The 24,082-nt window shown below is 54.2% G+C and overlaps 2 protein-coding genes across 14 annotated transcripts in view; one reads left to right on the top strand and one right to left on the bottom strand.

Moving 5' to 3' along the window:
* ARHGEF4 (Rho guanine nucleotide exchange factor 4) overlaps positions 1–12,287 on the top strand; it is a 129,855-nt gene extending 117,568 nt beyond the window's left edge. For 4 of the 11 annotated variants that reach the window (XM_016187191.2, XM_060178180.1, XM_060178178.1 and 1 more), the window contains 10 exons: positions 4,821–5,000; positions 5,888–6,064; positions 6,150–6,329; positions 8,279–8,511; positions 8,748–8,877; positions 9,536–9,667; positions 10,014–10,257; positions 10,693–10,767; positions 11,210–11,357; positions 11,716–12,287. In XM_016187191.2, the coding sequence (XP_016042677.2) occupies positions 4,821–5,000; positions 5,888–6,064; positions 6,150–6,329; positions 8,279–8,511; positions 8,748–8,877; positions 9,536–9,667; positions 10,014–10,257; positions 10,693–10,767; positions 11,210–11,357; positions 11,716–11,752 (1,536 nt within the window). In that variant the 3' untranslated portion in view covers positions 11,753–12,287. Of the gene's footprint in view, positions 1–384; positions 402–2,062; positions 2,082–4,820; positions 5,001–5,887; positions 6,065–6,149; positions 6,330–8,278; positions 8,512–8,747; positions 8,878–9,535; positions 9,668–10,013; positions 10,258–10,692; positions 10,768–11,048; positions 11,358–11,715 lie in introns of those variants that run through there. The other 7 variants (XM_060178181.1, XM_060178179.1, XM_016187192.2 and 4 more) reach the window with 7 other exon arrangements.
* A 745-nt stretch (positions 12,288–13,032) lies between these two features.
* The window catches only part of FAM168B (family with sequence similarity 168 member B), a 34,664-nt gene continuing 23,614 nt past the window's right edge, over positions 13,033–24,082 (bottom strand). For all 3 annotated transcript variants that reach the window (XM_060178183.1, XM_060178184.1, XM_060178185.1), the window contains 4 exons: positions 21,002–21,144; positions 20,699–20,876; positions 17,145–17,270; positions 13,033–16,787 (listed from right to left, as the gene is read on the bottom strand). In XM_060178183.1, the coding sequence (XP_060034166.1) occupies positions 17,158–17,270; positions 20,699–20,876; positions 21,002–21,144 (434 nt within the window). In that variant the 3' untranslated portion in view covers positions 13,033–16,787; positions 17,145–17,157. The remainder of the gene's footprint in view (positions 16,788–17,144; positions 17,271–20,698; positions 20,877–21,001; positions 21,145–24,082) is intronic.

Below are 24,082 nucleotides of genomic sequence, written 5' to 3'. Positions count from 1 at the left end.
GCCACGAGCCCCACGTATGGGGACCCATGCCTCTGCAAGGGGCTGGGGGTTGGGGGCTATGGCAGTGAACCATATAAGAGAGTTTTGCTGGTTTGTGCAGGGTCTGAAGCACTTTGTTCTCCTAATCTGGTCTCCAGCGCTGGGGTAACCTCCACACCACCCAGAAAAATGAATGCAGGCAGTTTTGAGCCCGGACACCCACGTGCACCTGCACCCAGGCCTGTCTCTCTCAGACAGATGTCAAAGTCTACATGGGTCCCTGTGTGCAGGCTACTGTGGGAAGAGTGAGTCTGAGAACAATCAGCGTCAAAACTACAAGTAAAGAGACTCCTGTTTGAGCCTCTGGAAGTCCCAGGTTCAATCCCCTGCACCACCATAAGCCAGAGCTGAGTAGTGTTCTGGTAGGAAAAACAACAGGCCATGGCCGGTGCGCCGCTATGTTCCATCGCTGGGGAGCCAGAGACGACCCGAACTGCCCCTGCGGCTCCAGACAGACTATGACCCACATAGTCAACGACTGCCACCTCTCCAGATTCAAAGGAGGTCTCGAAACTTGACATCAGGCTCAACCTGACGCTGTTGACTGGCTACGGAAGAAGGGCAAACGCTAGAAGAAGAAGGGAAAACAAAAACTAAAAAAAAAAAAACAACAAAAAAAACAAGCTATAGGCAAGAGGGATTTTTTTTTTTTTTTTTTTCTCCTCCAGGGTTATTGCTGGGCTCGGTGCCTGCACCATGAATCCACCGCTCCTGGAGGCCATTTTCCCCCCTTTTTGTTGCCCTAGTTGTTGCAGCCTCGTTGCGGTTATTATTGCCATTGTTGAACGTTGCTTTGTTGTTGGATAGGACAGAGAGAAATGGAGAGAGGAGGGGAAGACAGAGAGAGAGGGGGAGAGAAAGACACCTGCAGACCTGCTTCACCGCCCGTGAAGCGACTCCCCTGCAGGTGGGGAGCCGGGGGCTCGAACCGGGATCCTTACACCGGTCCCTGTGCTTTGCGCCACGTGCGCTTAACCCACTGCGCCACCGCCCGACCCCCGGCAAGAGGGATTTTTATTTGATTTTTTTTCCCCCAGAACACCGATCAGCTCTGGCTTCTGGTGGTGCTGGTCTTAAAACTTGCAACCTCAGAGGCACTGTCATGAAAGTCTTTTTTTTTTTTCTTTAAATATTATTTATTTACATTGAATAGAGACAGAGAAGTTGAGAGGGGAGGGGAAAATAGACACTTACAGACCTGCTTCACTGTTCACTGAAGCTTTCCCCCTGCAGGTGGGGAGCAGGGGCTTGAACCTGGGTCCTTGCACACTGTAACCTGTGTGCTTAAACAGGTGTACCACCACCCAGCCCTTATAAACAGTCTATTTGTGTAATCATTGTGCTGTATCCCCAGCCCTGCAAGGGTTTTGTTCCATACTGGGCGTGAGCCTCAGTTTGCCTGGGAAGCTCTAAGAGTGAGCTCCCTCATGGTCTCAGAGCACACAAGCATTTCCAAAAGTAGGCTGAGGCCACCCTGTCTCTGCTGCACACGTCCATCCGGGCTTCCACTTGCACATTCAGCTAATGGCCTCAAAGGCCCATAGTGGTTCTCACTGGCTCACCCCACCGCCATCATGAACGCTGCTGTTTTGTAGCCTTCTGCCGGCAACTCTGAGGTCTGGGGGTCGACAGGGGGAGCCTCCTCACATAGGATGTGTTCTGCGGGCCATTGGCTACAGCACCCACTCCTCCGGAAGCAGCTTGCTGGCTCTTCCCATGCAGACTCCCTGGATCCTGCTGGCTTATGCCACCACCACATGCACTAGTCCCTTGAGGGGCACTGCCCCAGGGGTGGCCCAGTGTTCTGTGCACATGGTCTGTGGGTGGGCATCAGAGATCTCTAACCATGATTTAATGGACAAGCTGGTGTGGATGTGAGCTGTGGGTTATTCTGGGGAGTGGATGAATCAGGTAGAACCCCAGAAAGCATTCTTGCTCAACACCACCACCCCTCACAGCAGGCCTCTGAGTGCGTGGGCTTGGCACCAGCAGCCTGCCCCCTCCGTCTGCCTGCTTGGGCACAGTGACCAGAGCTCATTCAGGTAATTGAGCTCTGTTCCTGCTGCAGACCCTAGTCGCTCCCTGTTTGAATGTCTTAGCATGCACATGGCCCCGGGAGCAGCCAGGGAGGCTGCCCAGGGCCTTAAGCAAGGATGGCCTTACGTGGGGGTGGGCTGCAGCTTCCAGAAGAAGGTTGTTACAGAGACCTAAGCTGGGTTGCTTATCTCAGGAGCCGCAGGGGCCTTGGCAATCAGCGCTAGGAGAGAGGAGCATGGGTAGTGGGTCAGGCTAATGGGCGGTGTGACTCTCAACACAGGGTTGCTGGGGGGGGGGGGGGGAGGGGGGCTGGGCAGGTGCTGTCCTCCAGCATCTGGGTGTGAGATCCACATCCTCTCAGGACCGAGGAACCACACTGGGGATTCCAGCAGAAGGAAACTAGCTTGAAGCATTGTATTGTTGCCATATGTGTGATCCAGGTTGTTTTTCTAATATTTATCTTATTTATTTATTCCCTTTTGTTGCCCTTGTTGTTTTATTGCTGTAGTTATTGTTGTTACTGATGCCGTCGTTGTTGGATAGGACAGAGAGAAATGGAGAGAGGAGGGGAAGACAGAGAGGTGGAGAGAAAGACAGACACCTGCAGACCTGCTTCACTGCCTGTGAAGCGACTCCCCTGCAGGTGGGGAGCCCGGGGCTCGAACCGGGATCCTTATGCCGGTCCTTGCGCTTTGCACCACCTGTGCTTAACCTGCTGCGCTATCGCCTGACTCCCTAGGTTTTTCGTTTTGTTTTGGTTTTTGTTTCTTTTCCCTTTTGTTGCCCTTGTTGTTTTTCATTGTTGTTGTAGTTATTATTGTTGTTGTTATTGATGTCATTGTTAGATGGGACAGAGAGAAAGGGAAGACAGAGAGAGGGACAGAAAGACAGACACCTGCAGACCTGCTTCACTGCCTGTGAAGCTACCCCCCTGCAGGTGGGGAGCCGGGGGCTCGAACCGGGATCCTTACTCCAGTCCTTGTGCTTTGTGCCACGTGCACTGACCCTGCTGCGCTACCGCCCGACTCCCATGATCCAGGTTTGAGCCCAACCCCAACACACTGAAGGAAGCTGTGGTGCCGGTGGTGTCTTTCTCTTTCTGTCTGCTACTGTCTCCAACAAAACCAAAACAAGCACACAGGCTTGTTGCTAAGCTCTCTGTTATGGGGGCAGCAGCTGAGAGGTCCTCGCAGTTTTTAGAGCTAGAGGACCAAGGAAAAAGGTCTCTAAAGCTGAAATCCTGTGGGCTGGGGCCTCCGCGTCTGCGGAGGAGCACTGCTCGGCTAGCGTGATGGTGGCTGCGGGAAGCACTGCAGACTCCATTCAGCTGCTGCAGTGCTGGGCAGCTCCAGGCCAGGAAAGAGGGGCGTTGGCCCGGCAAGGGCTGATCAGGTGACAGCTCCACCAGGCAAGTCCACCATGAGCCGGCAGGAGGAAGCTAGTTCCCCTCTCCCTCTCCACCATTCCATCCACTTGGAGAGCTTCTGGCAGAGCAGGAAATCACCTGCTGTGACCCAGCCCGCATGGGGGAGGAGGCAGTGGGTGGCGCTGAGAGGTGGAGACCTCCAGTGCAGGGATCCCAGAGGCCAGGTTCACTTCAGACTTCCTTGGGAGCCCTCACAATCTGGACAACCCCCTTCCCACCCCTGAGATAGGTCACCTGCATAGTGTGCTGTTTTGTCATATGCATGACCCAGGTTCAAGCCCAGCCCACACCACTTTGAAGGAAACCTCAGAGCTGTGGTGTCTTTCTCCCCACCCCCACCCCCCTCTCCCTCCGTCTTTGAAAAAAATAGCATCCCGGGGTTAAGCGCACGTGGTGCCAAGCACAAGGACCGGCGGAAGGATCCCGGTTCGAGCCCCCGGCTCCCCACCTGCAGGGGAGTCGCTTCCCAGGCGGTGAAGCAGGTCTGCAGGTGTCTGTCTTTCTCTCCCCCTCTCTGTCTTCCCCTCCTCTCTCCATTTCTCTTTGTCCTGTCCAACAACAACAATAATAATAACTACAACAACAATAAAAACAGTAAGGGCAACAAAAGGGAAAATAAATAAATAAAATCTTGTAAAAAATAGCATCCGGTGGAGAGGCGGTGGCTCACCTAGTTGAGCAAACACACTGTAGTGTGTGTGGACCCAGGTTCAAGGCCCTGGTCCCCACCTGCTGGGGACAGCTTCACAAGTGGTGAAACATATCTGCAGGTGTCTCTCTCCCTCCTTTTTCAGTTTCTCTCTGTCCAATAAATAAATAGTAATTTTTTTAAATAGTGGGGGCCGGGGGGTAGTGCAGCGGGTTAAGTGCAGGTGGCACGAAGCACAAGGACCAGTGTAAGGATCCCGGTTTGAGCCCCCGGCTCCCCACCTGCAGGGGAGTCGCTTCCCAGGCGGTGAAGCAGGTCTGCAGGTGTCTGTCTTTCTCTCCCCCTCTCTGTCTTCCCCTCCTCTCTCCATTTCTCTCTGTCCTATCTGACATGATGACATCAATAACAACAGTAATAACTACAAAAATTTTTTTTAAAAATAAGGGCAAGAAAAGGGAAAATAAATATTTTAGAAATTTAAAAAAATGTTCAGGAAAGCAATTTTGTTAACAAAAAAATAATAAAACTAGCAGCTGGCGGAGATGGGCCAGTCCACCTCTCTGCTGGCCCCTTCTCTGGGGGATGGGGAGACAGAGGGCAGGAACACACACCGTCCTGGGAGAACATCTGTGGCAGCTCACATCCTGCCTGTCCTGCCTCTCTCTGCAGCTCATCAGCGATGGCAGCGTGGTCTGCGCCGAAGCCCTCTGGGACCATGTCACCATGGATGACCAGGAGCTGGGCTTCAAAGCCGGGGACGTCATCGAAGTGATGGATGCCACCAACAGAGAGTGGTGGTGGGGCCGCGTCGCAGACGGCCAGGGCTGGTTTCCAGCCAGCTTTGTGCGGGTATGCGCCCGCCACCTGTCATCACCGGGGACCCTGGTGCTGGCCTGACCTCTTGCTCAGAGCCTGTGGGAACTACAGGGTGTGTGTGTGTGTGTGTCATTCTCCAGAAGGCCAAGCAGAGGGCGGTAGAGTGGGGAGTTGGCAGAGGTAGGGCGGTGAGGGTGGGCAGTGCTTTTCTAGTGTCCGAGTGCCGGGCTAGCGTGGGGGTGCCTCTTCCCGGGTGTGTACTCTCTGGGCTGGAGAGAACTCGACGGGAGCCAGCCTGGGCTGCTACTCACTCAGGAACAGACTCGTGGCAGTGAGGCAATTCAGTTCTTTATTGATCAGAGAGCCCAGGCTTTTAAAGGGCAGACCCGGAAGTGGCAAGTTGGAAATGGAAATGGCTAGGAAAGGGGCAGAGAAAAGCAAAAAGGGGCTGGAAAGGTAGGAACTTCCTTAGCAACTGTTGTGAGGGTTTTAACTGGTAGGATTAATACTACCCTGCAGGCATGGAGGGTCTTGAGGGTAGAAAGAAGATAGGTCAAAGGAATGGAATGGGTGGGGATTTTTCAGGCAAAACAATGATTATGTAAATAATAAGTCTGATAAGATGAGAGGATGGATGTCCCCTCACGTTAAGCCCTGCCAAGCTCAACCACCTCCTCACAATTTCCCGACATCTCCCCCTTTCTTTTTATCTAATGGCCACAGTATCAGGAATGCAGGGTGCTTTGTGAGACAGGGAGTCGGATAAGATGGGGCACACTTTTGGGGCTGCAGGGAGAAGAGGGTGGTGGGCTGGGGTCTGTGCTCCGTCCTGCGGGCGGGGTGTCGGGGCCCAGCTCCCATGTCACCACCACAGTGCACGTGGGGACTGGGCGGGGGCGCTCACGGCTGCATCCCTGCAGCTGCGGGTGAACCAAGATGAGCCGGTGGATGAGGAAGCGCTGCGCGTGGGGCTGCAGGGTCCGGAGGCGGGGGACGTGGAGGCTCAGAGCAGCAAGGACCAGATGCGGACCAATGTCATCAATGAGATCCTCAGCACCGAGCGCGACTACATCAAGCACCTGCGGGACATCTGTGAAGTGAGCCGGGCGTGGCGGGGCATGGGGCGCGGGTGCGGGGCGCCGCGGGGTGCGGGTGAGGGGTGCTGAGCCCACCTGCCCGCAGGGCTACATCCGGCAGTGCCGCAGGCGCGCAGACATGTTCAGCGAGGAGCAGCTCCGCACCATCTTCGGCAACATCGAGGACATCTACCGCTGCCAGCGGGCCTTCGTGCGCGCCCTGGAGCAGAGGTTCAACCGAGAGCAGCCGCATCTCAGTGAGCTGGGCGCCTGCTTCCTGGAACATGTGAGCGCACCCCTGCCCCACATGCCAGCGCCCAGCCCCTCCTCCCCCATGGGCCTGGGGCTCCCAGCACCGAGTCCCTCCTCCCCCATGGGCCTGGGGCTCTCAGGGCGGCCACCCTTGGTCCCTTAGACTTCCCTCCGCCTTCTCCGAACAGCCAGCCCCGGGCTCCAGCCCAGGCCACCTGTCATTCTACAGAAAGTTCCAGGCTCTGCTCCTCTGTCAGCACCTTTCATCATCTCTGCCTGGCGGGGGTGGAGAGAATAGTGGTTACCTAAAAGACTTCCTTGTGCCTGAGGTTTGGACGCCCCCCGGGGTTCGGTCTCTAGCACCACTGTAAGCCACAGCTGAGCAGTGCTCTGGTTTGGAGGGAGAAAAAAAGTCTCTGCTTCTCTAGAGGCAAGCACGCACACGCGTTTTACAAGGCTGGGAGAAGGGTTCAGACGGATTTGCTTAGGCCAAAGCAGAGAGCAGATGGGGGGCACCTGTTGAGCACCCTTGGGCTGTACCTGGCCAACCCTGGGGCTCCTCACACACTGAGCAAATGGCTTCAGGCAGAATTGAGTGCTAGCCGGCATCTGATCGGGGTTCACGGTGCCAGCCTGGGCGAGGTGCACTCTTGGCCTTGCCTGATTGCAAAGGCTTTCACCCCTCCCCCTCTGGGGTCACCATGTGGGGTTCAGTCAAGGGTGGGTGACTGGCAAGCTGCCACTCTTAACTCTCCCATGACAGAATTGGCAAGTGAGGCCCAGCACGGTCCACTAGGGAAGGAGCGTGAGAGAGGAATTGAGTTTATGGCTCAGCAGACAGGGCTGGGCCGGGGGATAGGAGCCACTGCCTGGCATGACTGTCACAGCCGCCCTCTGGCCAGCTGTTGTCACCCTCCTCACCCACCTGAGTCCATGAACTCAGGTCACTAAGAGAAAGACCCGGTCTCTCTCTTGTTTTTTTAAGATTTTATTTATTTATTTATTAATGAGAAAGACAGGAGGGGAGAGAGAAAGAACCAGGCATCACTCTGGTACATGTGCTGCCAGGGATTAAACTCAGGACCTCATGCTTGAGAGTCCGATGCTTTATCCACTGCGCCACCTCCCGGACCACCGGTCTCTCTCTTGTTGCAGAGAAATGAAGACTGCGGTGGGGAGTGGGGCAGTGCTCTACTTTGTCATGGGCGAGACCCAGGCGTCCCCGCCACACTGGAGGAAGCTTTGGTGCTGCGGTCTTTCCCTCTCTTCCTGAGTTTCTCTGTATTTGACAAAATTGACCAGGAATGGTGAAGCCCCAGTGACGACAAAAACAAACAACCAAAACACCCCCAGCGAGTTGCAGGCACCACACACACACACACACACACACACACACACACACACACACACACACACACGGCAGGGGGGCATTTCTGTGGCAGAGCACGCTGGGTAAGGTGGCCGCGGCCGTTTCGTAGACAGAAAAGCAGAGCTTTGTGAGAAAGACACAAGATAATGGAGGAGGGAAATAATTCAGCAGGGGCAGCCGTAGACCCTCCATCGTTATTCACTGACTGACTTATTAACATGAGAGAGGAGAGAGAAACAACAGGACATGCAGTGCCGGGGACTGAACTTTGGGACTTCATGCTTGAGAGTCCGGTGCTTTAACCACTGCGCCCCCGTCACAGTCCTCATCTTTAACCTTCCGTAATTGCTGAGTTTGTCCCTTCTGTTAGCATCATTGGTTTGATCCCAGATCTTGCCAATATGCCGCTAGAATACCTGAGGCCCAGCTGAGAGCGCCGGGCGGCCACAGGGGCTTTGCACAGCCCAGGTTGCTGAGGCCTGTCACAGTCACCGAGTGCAGACTTGCTCCTGGTTCCTGCCAGATGACACTGGGGGGGGCTCCTCCTTCCCCCGAGAACCCCTGCTCCCCTCTGTGAGGGGCCCAGCTAGCCTGACCTTCAGCTGTGCCCGCAGCAAGCCGACTTCCAGATCTACTCCGAGTACTGCAACAACCACCCCAACGCCTGTGTGGAGCTCTCCCGGCTGGCCAAGCTCAGCAAGTACGTGTACTTCTTCGAGGCCTGCCGGCTGCTGCAGAAGATGATTGACATCTCGCTGGATGGCTTCCTGCTGACGCCGGTGCAGAAGATCTGCAAGTACCCGCTGCAGCTGGCAGAGCTGCTGAAGTACACGCACCCCCAGCACAGGTAGGCGCTGCAGGGGAGGCGGCCGCAGGTGCCAGCCCCTGTGAAACCGTCCCGCCCTCCCGGCTGCCCCTGCGGTGAGGGGCGAGGGCAGAAGTGGCGCCCATTGTGCTCTGAGCCCAGATTTCAGGAGAAAGGCTGGCTGGAGGGCCAAGGAGGTGGAGGCAGGTCCAAAGGGAAGCCTGGGGCTCCCATTCCGCTGCTCCCTGGAGCCCTCTGGCACCCACATCTCTCCCCAGGGATTTCAAGGACGTGGAAGCCGCCTTGCACGCCATGAAGAACGTGGCCCAGCTCATCAACGAGCGGAAGCGGAGGCTGGAGAACATCGACAAGATCGCTCATTGGCAGAGCTGCATAGAGGACTGGGAGGTGAGGGCTCCACGGGTCACCACCTGCAAGGAGGAAGCATCACAGAGTGGAGCAGGGCTGCGGGTGTCTCTGTCTCCCTCTCCATCTTGCCCTCTCAACTTCTCTGTCCTGTCAAATAAAGCGGGCAACAACAGCAGGAGTGGACTCATCGTGGGGTGGCTATTAAAAAAAAAAAAAGAGGGAGTCTGGCGGTAGTGCAGCGGGTTAAGCGCAGGTGGCGCAAAGCGCAAGGACCAGCTTAAGGATCCCGGTTCGAGCACTGGCTTCCCACCTGCAGGGGAGTCGCTTCACAGGCGGTGAAGCAGGTCTGCAGGTGTCCTTCTCTCCCCCTCTCTGTCTTCCCCTCCTCTCTCCATTTCTCTCTGTCTTACCTAACAATGACAACAACAATGAGAAAACAAGGGCAACACAAGGGAAAATAAATAAATATATTGAGAAAAGATGAAAGTCTTGGAGGAGACAGGCCTCGGAAGTGTTTATTCTCCAGGGCAGCACTGTAATCTCACCCCCTCTAGTAACCTCTCTCTGCCCCCAGTGAAGCCCTTGAGACTGTTATGGGAGCAAGCCCGGGAGGAGCAGGGCCTCTAGCTCTAGATCTGAGAGTGGGTGCCCGGAGCTTACGCCAGCCACTCCTTCTCATGCCCCCGCCCTGCCCCAGGGAGAAGATCTGCTGGTCCGGAGCTCAGAACTCATCTACGCAGGAGAGCTGACCCGCATCACACAGCCACAAGCCAAGAGCCAGCAGAGGATGTCCTTCCTCTTTGACCACCAGCTCATCTTCTGTAAGAAGGTATTAACTGTCTCTCCAGGCCGGCAGCCTGTGGAGCAGGGTGGAGAGGGTAGGGCACCATGGAAAGGTGGGTGGGTGGCATCTCTCTCCCGGGTCTTGCGGGAGAAAGGCCCTTCCTTCTTCCCCCTGGAGGCCGGTGGAGCTGGATGAGGGTGGCACTCTGCAGAGGGGCCACCAGACACCCAGACGCCCCCCTTTCTGGCCCAGCGCTCTGCTGTGAGACGAGGCCTACCCCAAGTCGGCTCTGCTCCGGGGGGTCGTGCCGGCCGTAGGCTGGCAGATGTGCAGCTGGTGGGCTCAGCACAGCCAGCGGGAGCCAAGCCAGTGCTCACCACCTGTCTGGTAGGACCTCCTCCGCCGGGATGTGCTCTACTACAAGGGCCGAGTGGGCATGGATGGTCTGGAGGTGGTGGACCTGGAGGATGGCAAGGACAGAGGCCTTCACGTGAGTGTCAAGAATGCCTTCCGGCTGCACTGCCGCCCCACTGGGGAGAGCCACCTGCTGTGCGCCAGGAAGCCCGAGCAGAAGCAGCGCTGGCTCAAGGCCTTGGCCAGGGAGCGTGAGCAAGTGCGGCTGGACCAGGAGACAGGTGAGAGCCTACCTGGCCTTCCTTGCTGCCAGTGCAGGGCAGGCACAGCCTGGAAGCTCTCCGCTGGGTGTCAATGGCCCTCCAGCTGAGGCAGTGGGCCGCTCCTCCGTAAGGACCCTTGGCTTCAGCAGGGGTCTTTCAAGCAGGATCCCGGGGGGGGGGGGGGAGCATTCAGGTGGGAGGAGGGGACTGGTCTCCACAGGCCACCCCAACGCCTCTTGAGCAGGGCACCCCGTCCTGACCTCAGCTGCGGGCGTCATACTTGGCTGTGGGGACACTGCCAAGGCTGAGGGGTGTGAGCACCGTCTGGCCAGGCCCAAAGCACTGTGGGATGCACAGTGTGCAGGACTGTGGTAGGGCAGGGGGCAGTGGGGTGGGGAGGGCAGCCCAGGACTTCTGGGAAAGCGGGGCCTTACTGGCACCGCTTCCCCGCAGGCTTCTCCATCACTGAGCTGCAGCGGAAGCGGGCCATGCTGAGTGCCAGTAAGCAGGCCGCTGGGAAGCCCAAAGGTAAGAGGGCAGCTGTCCCCTCCTACCCAGACCTGGCCCCCCCAGGCCTCCCCTGGCCTCCAGAGCAGGGCCAGGCACCTGGCTCCTGGGAGCTGCCCACGGCCCTTGACAGGCGTTTATTCCCGAGGACGACGAGCCTTGTCAAAATGCAGTTGACATTCTTGCTTTTGACGGCCCCCACCCCGGCGTCACCTAACCCGCTCCCCCAGGGACCCCCACGACTGCCTGGCAAGGAGCTAAGACCCCATTCTGGAGAAGCTAATGGCACCCCACCTCCTTAGGTCTCTGACCTTCTGTATAGGAGGCAGGCCAGGTCCCTGGGGACCATCAGCACGGAGGGGAGCGGCTTCCCCCTCTCTGGGATCTGAGGCCGACCCACCCCACCCTGTTAGGCCCTGCCCAGCACCAGCCTGCCCCGTGACCCACTGTTTCCCTCACCCAGCCCTGGGCCGGCCCTACTACCTGACGCGCCAGCGGCACCCGGCGCTGCCCACGAGCTCGCCCCAGCAGCAGGGCTCGGTGCTGGCAGAGCCCAAGCGGAAGCCGACCACCTTCTGGCACAGCATCAGCCGGCTGGCGCCCTTTCGCAGGTGAGCGAGCCGTGGGTGCTGCTGGACGTCAAGCAGGCCTGGCCCAAGGCAGCCCCCTCGGGTTGCCTGTACCCAACCCTCCTCTGCTGCGACACACCGGAAGCGAGCTGGGCAAGGGTGTCAGTGCCACCAGTATGTGCCCGTCCTCTGCCCGCCCTCCCTCGGAGGAGGCGGCCCCGCTGCTGCTTTCTGGACCTTCACGGAGCTTCTGGCCAGCCGCTGTGCTGTGTGTGGCCACTGCGGACCTTCTCCCCTGGGCGGCTTATCACTACTCCTGCTTCGTCTGGATGCAGAGGCAAGAAAACACGGCTCTGCCTTCAGCTGCCCACAAAGCAGGCCGTGCCCCTCTGCCTCCCAGTTCCTGCAGGCCCCCAGCGCATCCCTGGTGGGACTGAGATTCTGCGCACGCCTGCCCCGGAGCCCGGGCTGTCCCCACCCCACTGCCCCTGAACTCCTGGCTGCTGGTCATCCTCTTCATCTGTGTATGTGTGCGTGCGTGTTCCTAGCAGGATGAAAACCAAACTCTAGTTGGTTTTGTACATCCATCATGGTTTGTGACCAGTCTACCTGTAGCTGTGAGTGTGTCCAGATCCTGGCTCTGGGTGTGTTATTTTTCTAACAGTGGAAAGAATGGTCAGGGGCCACAGGGAGATTGCCTTACCCTAAGTGAGCGTGAGAAGCCATAAGCACTGAATTCTGTGGCCCAGCATCCAGGGGGACGCCCCGCCCCCCACTTAGAGGCCACAGGGCAGTGGGTTCAAGGGAAGCTGTGCCCCTTCCAGGAGGGCACTCCGTGTGTGGCCTGATGTGTGGGTGCAAGCAAGCCGCCCCTCTGGCCCATAGGAATTTGGCATGTACAGTCACTCTTGCACCAAACCTTTCCAAGCCAGAAGCCACATTTAATTTCATAAAGAAATCTGTGAAAAAAGATCCAGTGTCTGTCTGTCCCATCCTTCTCTCCAGCAGCGGTTAAATGCCTCCCAGCCCCCCGCCCCCTGCGGATGACCACTGGAAGTGTAAGTGCTCGAGGCCAAGGGGGCTGGCCCGTGGGTGTGGGACCCCAAGGTCTGGCAGTCTCCTGCCTGCCTGCTCCCAGGGTCCGTGCACAGCTGGAGCAGGCAAAAGTACGTTTTGGGGACAGGGCGCCATGCTCTTCCTGGACCTCGGCTAAATAAGAGTAGTGTCCTCATGGGACCAAGGAAGGGGAACGAAAGAGCTCCTCTTCTCCGCACCTGGTAAGTGCCCAAAGTCTGTTTAGACATTACCAAGGGCCACTGAGGTGGAGACCCGTGTCCCTAACAGGAGAGAAGCCACGACACTTCCCAGGCAGGCTAAACCACTTCTTTTTTTTTTTTTTTTAATATTTAATTTATTTATTCCCTTTTGTTGCCCTTGTTGTCTTATTGTTGTAGTTATTGTTGTTGTTGTTGGATAGGACAGAGAGAAATGGAGAGAGGAGGGAAGACAGAGAGGGAGAGAGAAAGATAGACACCTGCAGACCTGCTTCACCGCCTGTGAAGCGACTCCCCTGCAGGTGGGGAGCCGGGGTTTGAACCGGGATCCTTATGCCGGTCCTTGTGCTTTGCGCCACCTGCGCTTAACCTGCTGTGCTACAGCCCGACTCCCGCTAAACCACTTCTAATAAGAGCTACAGGAAAATGTTTCAGCCGTGCTATGCAACACAAGTCAATCTTTATTGAAAACTGCAGTGTTAATACATTAACAATTCTCGCTACAATAAACGTGCTTTAAGGATTTTAAATCTGAGCTCACCTACTCATCAGATCGAATAAAAAAATTAAGATAGTAAGAATTTACACATGGTGGAACTGGCTCAGGATGGTTTTGTATTGATCGACACAGAAAATCAGATGTAGACGTGAGAGACGCCCCTAACACTGGAAGACGATGCTGACGACTTAGGCTTAAAAACAGTACCAAGAAAGCAGGCTCAAAACAAACAAACAAACAAACAGTATTTAAAAAACACATTAAGCGGGAAGGAACCACTGTCAGTCACGCATGACCCGTGCTGCTCAGGCCTCCTGAGTGCATGTCCGGTGACCCCATCGGGGCACAGCAGAGACAGCCCGACCCTGACCCAGCTGTCCGCAGCCAGCCTGCGGGTACAGGGACCTGAGCTTGTGCACGTGCAGGCCGGTCCCCAGGGGCTCGGAAGCTGAGAGGAGGCTTGGCACCTCTTCCCCATGGGCCCCAGGCACATCCTGGAGGTTGCAAACACCTGCCTCTCCTCAGTCGCTGTCCTAAGAAAGTCTGTCTCCTGTTCCTCATAGACTGAAGATTCACTTCCTCCCCCGAAAGACCACCTCCAACATAACACCGCCTTCACAACAGCCAGTCAGGTGGTAACCAGCCCAGAGAGGAGGAAAGTAGCGCAGCAGTGTGAGGACAGAGGGAAGCAGCCACCCACCCCACGTCGTCCCAGGGACATACGCAGCTCGGGAGGGCAGGCTGTTGGCCCTGTGCTCCCACCCTCGCTCGGCTCAGGAGTCCTCACTCCTGCATACGACACCTGCATGGCACTCAAGGAAGTCAGAGGAGTAGCTGAGAGGTCTAATGAAGACACGTGACGGAGAGAGAGAGAGAGAGAGAGAGAGAGAGAGGGAGAGAGAGAGAAGGTTCTGGAAGTGTCCTCAAGCCCACTGACTTCTCAGGCACTGAGCTTACGGAACTCCTCCCTGCTGAGCGTGAGTCACCTGGCCCTAGTCCAACAAGACTCCTTTAAAGAGAAAAATGGCCTTCTAAATCCTAACAGGAGAGGTTGGAGAACATTTGTTAAATATTCATAATGATGTCCATATTTTATAGATACTAGGTCCTTCACTAGCCTGTCTCAATTTCTAAAAGAACCATAATTGAGTGAAAAAAAAATCTTACATTAGGAATGTCACATACAGAAAAATAAAGGTTTTTCTATTCCATTACTGTGAGACGCCAAATTATGCAACTGTATTAACAGAAGTTTTATTCCTTAATTGTACTGGAGGTAAATGCTGCTCAAAGTATAACCTATGATATAGCTTTGCTAATAGTCTTACGTCCAGATTCTAGCACTAGACAACATCTACCTTTCATCATACTTGATAGCTGATGCCCGACAGTTTCAAAATTGGAAAGATTTACGCACAAATGCATTCTGTAATGTAGAAGTATTTGATAAAGCTTCCCAATTCATCAAAGGTATCTATCTATTTTGATATTGGAGACTATGAAGCTGATCTGTGGGGAGAGGGGGGTGCAGCCCACTCTTTCTCTTGAAGACATTTGATTCGGTGCTTGTGGAGGAGACACTTGCACTGTGTGTGCCAAGTCCTGGCAAGCCTTTTACACGACTTCCTGCAGCTTCCTCACTGCAAAGGGCTCTGCTTCTTACACCTCAGCATGTAGGTATTTTCCCATTTTGTTGTCCGGGGCTTTTCACTGAAGCGTACACTGCAACGGTGACTATTTCCTTCTAGTCTATTATCATTAAACTTGGAAGCTGACTGCTCTGTTCCTCCACCCAGACCCTGGAATCTCTAGAACCTACCCAGATTACAGACCATCTACTACACTGATGGAATTACCAACAGAGCTGAGTAAGTGGACACTGCGCCTAGGCAGAACGGCCAGCGCACACACTTGCACGTGCACGAGCTGCACACATGCTCAGTGCTTCTAAAGTAATTGAAAGTACTTCTCAGCAAACGAACCATGTTAATAGGCATGAGGAATAAGGAACCTTCTGTTTATAGTGATCCATGCAAAAATGTTCCTAAACAAACCCTTTACAAAATGTGAAAAAGACTATGCAGAGTACTTACTATAAAAAAAAAAAAAAAAGCACTAAAGGTTCAGGGGTCAGGTGTCCCACTCACAACTGGGCTGAATGCCAAACCAGTGCCAAAGCCCTTAACTAGCTGCCAAAAACAAGAGCAGGGTCCTCTCCCTAATCCAAGTCCACAGCACTTGACACACCAGGGCAGGCACTGGGCCACCACACCTCATCTGAAATACTGATGAAAGGGAATAAAAAATAAAACACTTCCCCTCACCCTTGCTGACAAGCTGAAAACAGACACTTCCAACAATACAAGTTGGGTACATTTAGGAAGGCGGGGGGGGGGGGGGAAGCAAAAAACTCGGCTTATGTACAAAATTCAGATCTGAAACACAAAGTCCCCTACAGAGCCAGCCCACGCCTGCCCTGCACAGAGCACGTCCGGCCGCAGGGAGGGAGGCAGGAGAGGCTCAGGCAGCTCACCCCCTCAGCTCTCAGCTCTCAGGACAAGCCCATCAGGTGGGCAGGGCCAGACACAGCCTTGGCCCAGCCTCTCTACAAGAAAACAAGCAATTTAAAATAAAAACTGATCCCTTTTAATAGTCTTTAAATATACAACTTCCTTCAGAATACACAGCTGAAATGGCGGCCCTTCTTTGTGGGGAGAGGCTAAGAAATGCCTACAGAGATTTTTTCTCAGGGAAAAAGAAAAGGGATGATGTTGTAAGCTGAGCGAGTGAGAGGCCAACACCTCCAAGTGTGGTTGTCGCTCGTGTGCCTTCTATTCCAGGAAAGTAACTCAGCTCTACACACGAGCTCTCCAGAAAAGATGGAACGCATCGTCTCTAACTGTGACAGGCTGGAGAGGAAAGGAAGGCATGCGGGAGAACATTGCTTCGCTGCTCCTGTCCCACCTCTTGCCCCCAAGGGGGACTGGTCACAAAACTCTAACCTGCCACAATCATCCTTGTGCATGCCGCCCACATTTCACCGACCTGGCCAGGCTGAGTGGAAGGAAGGGCTGGGCTGTCCTGACTGCACCCCAGGAGTGGTGGACTCCTGGCCCCCGACTCCTTGCGGCGCTGTCAGTGCACAAGAAACACACGGCAGAAAAGAAAAAGTCACATCGCCACCTGGCAGGCAACCACATCGGCCCCAGACGGCTGAAGAGCCTAAGGGATTTCAGACGCTCCATGAAGAGATTCACATCAACACTTGTGACTTTAAGACTTCACAGACATTACGACAGTGCATTAGCGACACAAGCTGTAAAATCCTTTTCCGTCCCTTTGGGTTTTGCGTATGATGGTTTAGCATCAGCCACTGCAGGTAGATGGAGCAAGCTTTTTGTGTTTGTTTCGTAAAACATGCATTCGACTAGGTATGATTTAGAATAGATTATTACTCCCTTTTATCATTACAATTAGCTAAAAAAAATTGCCAGGCAGCCCACAAAAGAGGATTTGCTTTAAGACCAACCCACAGAATTAGTTGGAGACTAAATGGTGCTGGGAACTGCCGGACCGGGCGTAGTAGTGTTCAGCTAAGTGTCGCGAGCATTAAGAAGAAAGTCCTGGTTGGAGGCTCAAGGCCCTGCAGCACCAGCTGTGGAACCTGCGTGATGTGACTGCACAGCTCCGTCCTCAAACCTGGGCAGGGCAAGAGAAGATGGACAGTGAGTTACTCAGAGCCACGGACACCCGCCAGGACCACGAAGGGCAGCAGCGGGACGGCGGTTCCTGGTACCTAAGGACCTCACGGGGACTCGAACTAGTGCCGGGGCCCTCCTGTCCGCAGCCGAGCTGACCGGGGACGAGAGTGTGTGCAGTGCAGGGGAGCAGCGCGGAGCGGCAGAGCGGACACGCAATACTCGGCCGCTTTCCTCTCTTCCAGTGAGCAGGGAGCATTTGCCTTGCGAGTGCTTGACTACATAGTAAATCTGATAGTTTTCACTGGAAAAAATGTAGTCTAACCAAGCACCAACCCAGGTCTTACCAGCCACTTACATGTGCAAGGTGATCACCACTGAGGGGGCACGTAGCTGTAGGTGGGAGTTCCTGGAGCCCGATACGTGGGCACAGTGACAGGGTGGGGGGCGACAGGAGTTGGGGAGTGGGCAGTCAGCAGGGTACCTGAAAAAAAGAACATAGCTGTGGCAGCCAGCGGTCCTCACAAACACATGCCTGTCCCTATGCTGTCACAGGGCCCCCCGGTTCCACGCTACCTCTGAGGACAGCTGTCTCCCCAGCCCGTTTGCCAAGGAGATGTGTGGGGATGCAGGGGGGACAGTGTTGAATACAAAGTCATAGAAGCAAGTTTACAGTCTGTAGAAGCCTTTGTGCTTTCCCTACAAACACAACCAATATCTTGCAGATCACATAAATGACAAGATTTAAAAAAAAATGACTGAGGACCGGGCATAGTGCAGCAGGTTAAGCGCACACGGCACCGAGCACAAGGACCGGCATAAGAATCCTGGTTCGAGCCCCCGGCTCCCCACCTGCAGGAGAGTCGCTTCCCAGGCGGTGAAGCAGGTCTGCAGGTGTCTGTCTTTCTCTCCCCCTCTGTATCTTCCCCCCTCTCCATTTCTCTCTGTCCTATCCAACAACAACGACAGCAATAACAACAACAACAATAATAAAACAACAAGGGTAACAAAGGGGAAAAAAGCAGCCTCTAGGAGCAGTGGATTTGTGGTGCAAGCACCAAGCCCCAGCAATAACCCTAGAGGCAAAAAAAAAAAAAAAAAAATTACTAGACATTAAAAAAGGAAAAAATGCAGACAGATGGGGCTGGGTGGTGGTGCACCTGGTTGAGCGCACATGTTACAGTGCACAAGGACCCAGGTTCAAGCCCCCAGTCCCCACCTGCAAGGGGAAAGCTTCACAAGTGGTGAAGCAGGGCTGCAGGTATCTGTCTATCTCTCTTCCCCTTCCTCTCAATTTCTGGCTGTCTCTATTCAATAAATAAATTTTTAAAAAGATAAAAATTAAAAAGTAAATTTAAAAAATGCAGACAGATGCTACACTACAGATTGATCTTGAAGACCGTATATTAAGTGAAATGTCTGTCTCTTACACTTACACACACAAATACCATACGAACCCACTTACGTGAGGATCCAACCAGAGCAGTCAAATTCAGACAGGAAACTGGGAAATGTTACGCATGCACACACTATTGTATTTACTGTTGAATGTAAAACATTAATGCCCCAATAAAGAAATTTAAAAAATATAAATAAATAAAAGAATTCAGTACCACAGTGGCTACCGTGGGACGGATGGGGGAAAGGACGAGAGCTGCTGCTCAGTGGGAAAAGAAGATTAGTTCTGTAAGGCGAGCGAGTTCTGGCTGCTTCCCAGCTTCACAGCACAATAACTACAACAGCAAAAAAGCAACGGCAACGAAAGGGAAGTAAATAAATATAAAAAAGTAAAAAAAAAAGTATATCCTGTACTGTAGAAAGGCCCGTGAGCACCTGGGTCCTTTCATGCACAAGCAGCAGTGGCCCGCCCCCCCATGCAGCTCCCTCTGACCTCTGGTGCTTCCCCCCATGCAGCTCCCTCTGACCCCTTGTGCTTCCCCCCATGCAGCTCTCTCTGACCTCTGGTGCTTCCCCCCATGCAGCTCTCTCTGACCTCTGGTGCTTGACCCCCCCCCCATGCAGCTCTCTCTGACCTCTGGTGCTTCCCCCCATGCAGCTCTCTCTGACCTCTGGTGCTTCCCCCCATGCAGCTCTCTCTGACCTCTGGTGCTTGACCCCCCCATGCAGCTCTCTCTGACCCCTTGTGCTTCCCCCCATGCAGCTCTCTCTGACCTCTGGTGCTTCCCCCCATGCAGCTCTCTCTGACCCCTTGTGCTTGACCCCCCCCATGCAGCTCTCTCTGACCTCTAGTGCTTCCCTCCATGCAGCTCTCTCTGACCTCTGGTGCTTGACCCCCCCATGCAGCTCTCTCTGACCCCTTGTGCTTCCCCCCATGCAGCTCTCTCTGACCTCTGGTGCTTCCCCCCATGCAGCTCTCTCTGACCCCTTGTGCTTGACCCCCCCCATGTAGCTCTCTCTGACCTCTGGTGCTTCCCCCCCCCCCATGCAGCTCTCTCTGACCCCTTGTGCTTCCCCCCATGCAGCTCTCTCTGACCTCTGGTGCTCCCCCCCCCCCCCCATGCAGCTCCCTCTGACCCCTTGTGCTTCCCCCCATGCAGCTCTCTCTGACCCCTGGTGCTTGACCCCCCATGCAGCTCTCTCTGACCTCTGGTGCTTGATCTGCTCTCACCATCCAGCCCAGCGTCTGTTACCCTCCCCCCGCGTGCCGTGCCTCTGCCTCGCAGTGTCTGTCTGAGCCCCGCTCTCTTCTGCCGTCGCAAGGAAGAATGGAGAGCCGAGAGAGGCAGACCCTGGGTATAAACTGCGACGCCTGCTCCCTGGCACAACTCCCTTACACAGAAGTCTAGAAAACAAAGCACGCACACCCTTGAAGGGGGAGAGAAACCTCCCAAGTATGGGCGGCCACGTGTATCACGTGCCCGAAGGCCTGCCAAAGAGAACTCCATTCCTCACAGCTGTGGGAGGAAAGCATGCCTAGACTCCAGACCGACCCTTCAGGGCTCCACGCACTCTGCCCCGCCAGCCAGGGCTATGAGCTCGCCATAGCATATTGCCTAACAATGGGGGGGGGGGAGTGAACGCAGAAGCAGCTTCCATAAAAACACTCCGATAAAATGGAAGGGGTAGGGATGGAAGGGCAGCCCCTGCTCAAGGGGATTCAAGATGGCCCCATCCTTCCTTTTTTAAAAAATTATTTATTTGTTCCTTTTTGTTGCCCTTGTTGTTTTACTGTTGTGGCTACTGTTGTTGTTGATGTCGTCGTTGTTGGATAGGACAGAGAGAAATGGAGAGAGGAGGGGAAGACAGAGAGGGGGGAGAGAAAGACAGACACCTGCAGACCTGCTTCACCACCTGGGAAGCGACTCCCCTGCAGGTGGGGAGCCGGGGGCTCGAACCGGGATCCTTATGCCGGTCCTTGTGCTTGGCGCCACGTGCGCTTAACCCGCTGCACCACCGCCCGCCTCCCCCTCCTTCTGTTAACTTGAGGGTGTCACTTCTCAGTCCTGTCGCCAAGTGGCTCGGGTCACTGGTAAAGCTGCGTCCCCAAACTCTTGACAGCAGAATCCAGTCATCAGACGAGTTGTGGGGAGGGGCCTGATGAGGGCAGGGCTCGTCACTGGACTCTCTCTCACACCCAGGGGCGGGGCAGAAAGCATAATGGTTATGCAATCAGACTCTCGTATCTGAGGCCCCAAGGTCCCAGGTTCAATCCCCTGTACCACCATAAGCCAGAGCTGATCAGTGCTCTGGTCAATGAATAAACAAACAAACAAACAAACCTCACACGAAACCGAGTCTCCTCTGAGGCGAGTGGACGGAAAAAACAAGTGGAACCACATATGCTTCCATCACCTGCAGCCACGGAGAGCCACGCCCCGGGTCCGAGTGTGAGTGGACTTCCCCTTCACACCCGCCCCGCCACCATTCAGAGAACCCCAAGGTCACACTCACCTGCCGACATGGCCATAGTGGTTCCAGCCACCATACCCATGGTGACCCCGCTGCCTCGAGGCGGAGGGATGGGAGCAGGGTAGACCGTCGCCGGCATGCCGTTGGGCTGCACCACGGTGGTGTGGTGAATGACGTGAGGGGGCGCGGCGTACAGAGGCTGCGTGTAGTACGTGCCTTGCTGTGGGAGGGAGACGACGACTGGCACCGGGTTCGAGCCCCAGCGCGCCAGCGCCCACGTGGAGGCTGGCTCTCGCCTCGCCCCCGCCAGTGCCCGAGCCGGCTGCCCCGGCTGCCCCGTCCTACCTGTGCGTACGGGCTCTGCTGGGGGTAGGCGCTCCGCACGGGGTACACGGCCGTCTGGTAAGGGGTGGGGGAAGAGGAGTACGGCGGCACCGCCCCACCGGTGGGGGAGCAGGACACTTTGTACGGTGTGCCGGGACTGTAGCCTGAAACAGAGGCCCGGTGGCTTGAGTCCTGACCACAGGGAAGGCCCGACAGCAGCGCGGGACTCCACCCCGCCCTCCGCTACATTCGTTCCCTGCACCTGATGTGCTGATGTGCTCTCTGCGCACGCGTGTGCGCGTGTGTGTGCGCGTGTGTGTAGTGGACAATCCAGGGGCAGGAAAGTGGTCTACTGAACCGAGACTCACATTAAAACAGGGGAACAAATACAGCACTTTCCACAGCCGAGGGTTCGTTCTCTGCAGTCTGCGTATGTGTGAAACCACTCTGTAGGTAGCCTTCACCTCCCTACTTGCTTCACTGAGCACAACCGCCTCCAAATTATCTACTTTACCCCAAAAGACACAGTGTCATCTTTTTTTAAATTGCTGAATAATACTCCATTGAGTCTATGTCCCATAGGTTTTTTTTCCCAGTCATCTGTCGAAGGATACTTTGGTTGTTTCCAAGTTTTTGCTATTGTGAATAAATCCACTATGAACATGGGGCTGCACATACCCCCTTGAAGGAGTGTTATTCTATCTTTTGGGTATATATACCTAGTAGTGGAATTGCCATGATTAACATACACTGTTCCCATTTATAAGAACACAAATTTGTACAGTCTTCCTGTGACATGATCTGGCAATAAAGGTATATCTTTAAGCCCATAACTACACTTCTATTAATTTCTTTCAAAAAAGCAAGCAAGGACTTGAGTGACTCAACTGTTAAGCTTGCTCATTACTACTACTAATTAGACACACAGACTCACACTCTCACACACACACACACACACCTTGTCAAACATTAGGTACTGGCTACCTATAGCAAAAAAACTTCTTGGAGCTAGGACAACAGCCTGACATATAAGTCTGCTTTTCTCCCTCACCAAAATGACATGAAAATGATAAGCCAATTGACTTAATATACATATATATATATATATATATATATATATATATATATATATATATTAAAAAACACAAGAGAAAAAAAACGATATGAAAAAAACAACACAAGAGAAAACACATTTCATAAGCTAAAAAGCAGCCGGAGGAAGTGGCTTGGGAGTCAAAGCAGCCGGACCCCGTGAGCAGTGAGGGAGGAGCTCTAGGCCGTCTGGTGGCAGGAGAGCGCCTGCCCTCCGAGTCCTAGAAATGATGAGCATCTGCTTCCTTCAAAAAGAGGGGACGGGAGTCTCTCCGGTAAGCAGTAGGGGCGCCGCTTCTCTTTTTTGAGCCCACCTCAACAGAGAGCAGGGGCTTCTTTGATGGTTTCGGGACTTTGTTCATAATGTACATCCATACAACGAACTAAGTACTCAGCAACTGCAAAGATGGAACTATGGACGCACACAATATGTAATAAGCCTCAACAAAGTCACAGGAAGTGAAACAGAGACAGAAGAACACGTGCTGTGTGAATCCAGGGATGTGGGGACTCAACTGGAGACAGACGCGAGCTACAGTGAGTGACGGAAACCAGTCAGTGTCCTGAGGTCAGAGGACCTGAATGAGGATAACAGCCATTCTGTACACATCAGCCAAAGCGCCAACAGTCCGTCCACAGGGGATGCCTCTGATGCTTGCAAACTGGGCCTCTGCCAAGCTGCTTCCCAAACAGTCTGCACGTACACACAGTCACCACGATGCCACAACTAGCAGGATGCTCAGACATGGCCCGTCACGGTACCAGAGAGCTAGTTACACAGCACTTCCAAGAGCACCCAGCAACTCACTTGCTACTCCGCCTACAAGGATGAGGACACATGTCCACAAAAGGATCTTAGGAAGTGTTCAATAGGTAGTAGGAGGACAGATCAGCTGGCAAAACATTCAAATGCATATGGGAGGGAATTCCACAGACGGTGGGGCGGTACTGTGGTCACTCACTCTTCTCTCTCTGGTACAAAAGAATAGTCAGCCTTAGAGCAGGGAACCATGAACATGGCAAGGCCATGAAGCTGCTATAAAAAAGAAAGCAAGGGCGGGGGTAAACAGCATAATGGTTATGCAAAGAGAGTCTCATGCCTGAGGCTCCAAAGCCCCAGGTTCAGTCCCCCACACCACCATAAGCCAGAGCTGAGCGGTGCTGTGGTTAAAAAGAAAACAAAAGTTCCCCATTTGTATTTACAGCAGCAAAAAGGAGAAATGACCCCAATGTTTAGTAACAGGAAAACAGAGTAACACCACTCAGGGTCACTGTAAGGCTAACCTTGTCAGGTAAAGCAAGGACCACAAAAGAGAGAGTATGCAAGAGACCAGCACACTGTAATGATGGGTCTTTTGGTCACTACCAGGCCAGCCCATCATCTGGGGCCCTAGTTAGGGAATGCTGAGATTCCCACATACACATGATGGGCCTGGATCTAACAGATCCCTCTCTCCACTAGCGCTGGTCATCTCCATCAGGAATAGCATCACGGACCCTCCTGTGGCCTCTGGAGGACCTGGCCTCAATGCAGAACAGTGGCAAGGACAGCCCCACTCTCTGAAGGAAGGCTGGGTCAACATACTCTAGACGAGACAGACCGGTCCTGAAATGAGTGCAGCCTAGAATGTTCCCAGCTATGCCCACAGAATGGGAGCTCAGACCAACAGGGACGCAGAGGTCACACAGGCTCCTGTGCTGAATATGGGCCCCAGATCACATCAATGGGGTCTACAATTAACAGTACTTATACACTTTCCCCATATTTGGGAGCTACTCTCTTCTCTGATCCAGCTTTCCTCTGACACTATTTCCCCAGACAGTATCTTTAGCCCACCTGTCTGTTAGCCATCTGGCTCAGGCAAAAACTAATCAAGTCATGGGCCCCTTGGAATAGACCTAAAACAGACCCACTAGCTATATCCAACATGGAGACCCTCCCCCAAATCTCAGCTGCTCTATTCTTCTTACTTTAGGTTCCTGATTATTAAACATACGGTTCTGATTTTC

Source organism: Erinaceus europaeus, chromosome 18 (genome assembly GCF_950295315.1).
Source record: "Erinaceus europaeus chromosome 18, mEriEur2.1, whole genome shotgun sequence".
Taxonomy (NCBI): Eukaryota; Metazoa; Chordata; class Mammalia; order Eulipotyphla; family Erinaceidae; genus Erinaceus; species Erinaceus europaeus.
The sequence above is the reverse complement of the archived record's forward strand: the minus strand, read 5'-3'. Positions and strand labels throughout refer to the sequence as shown.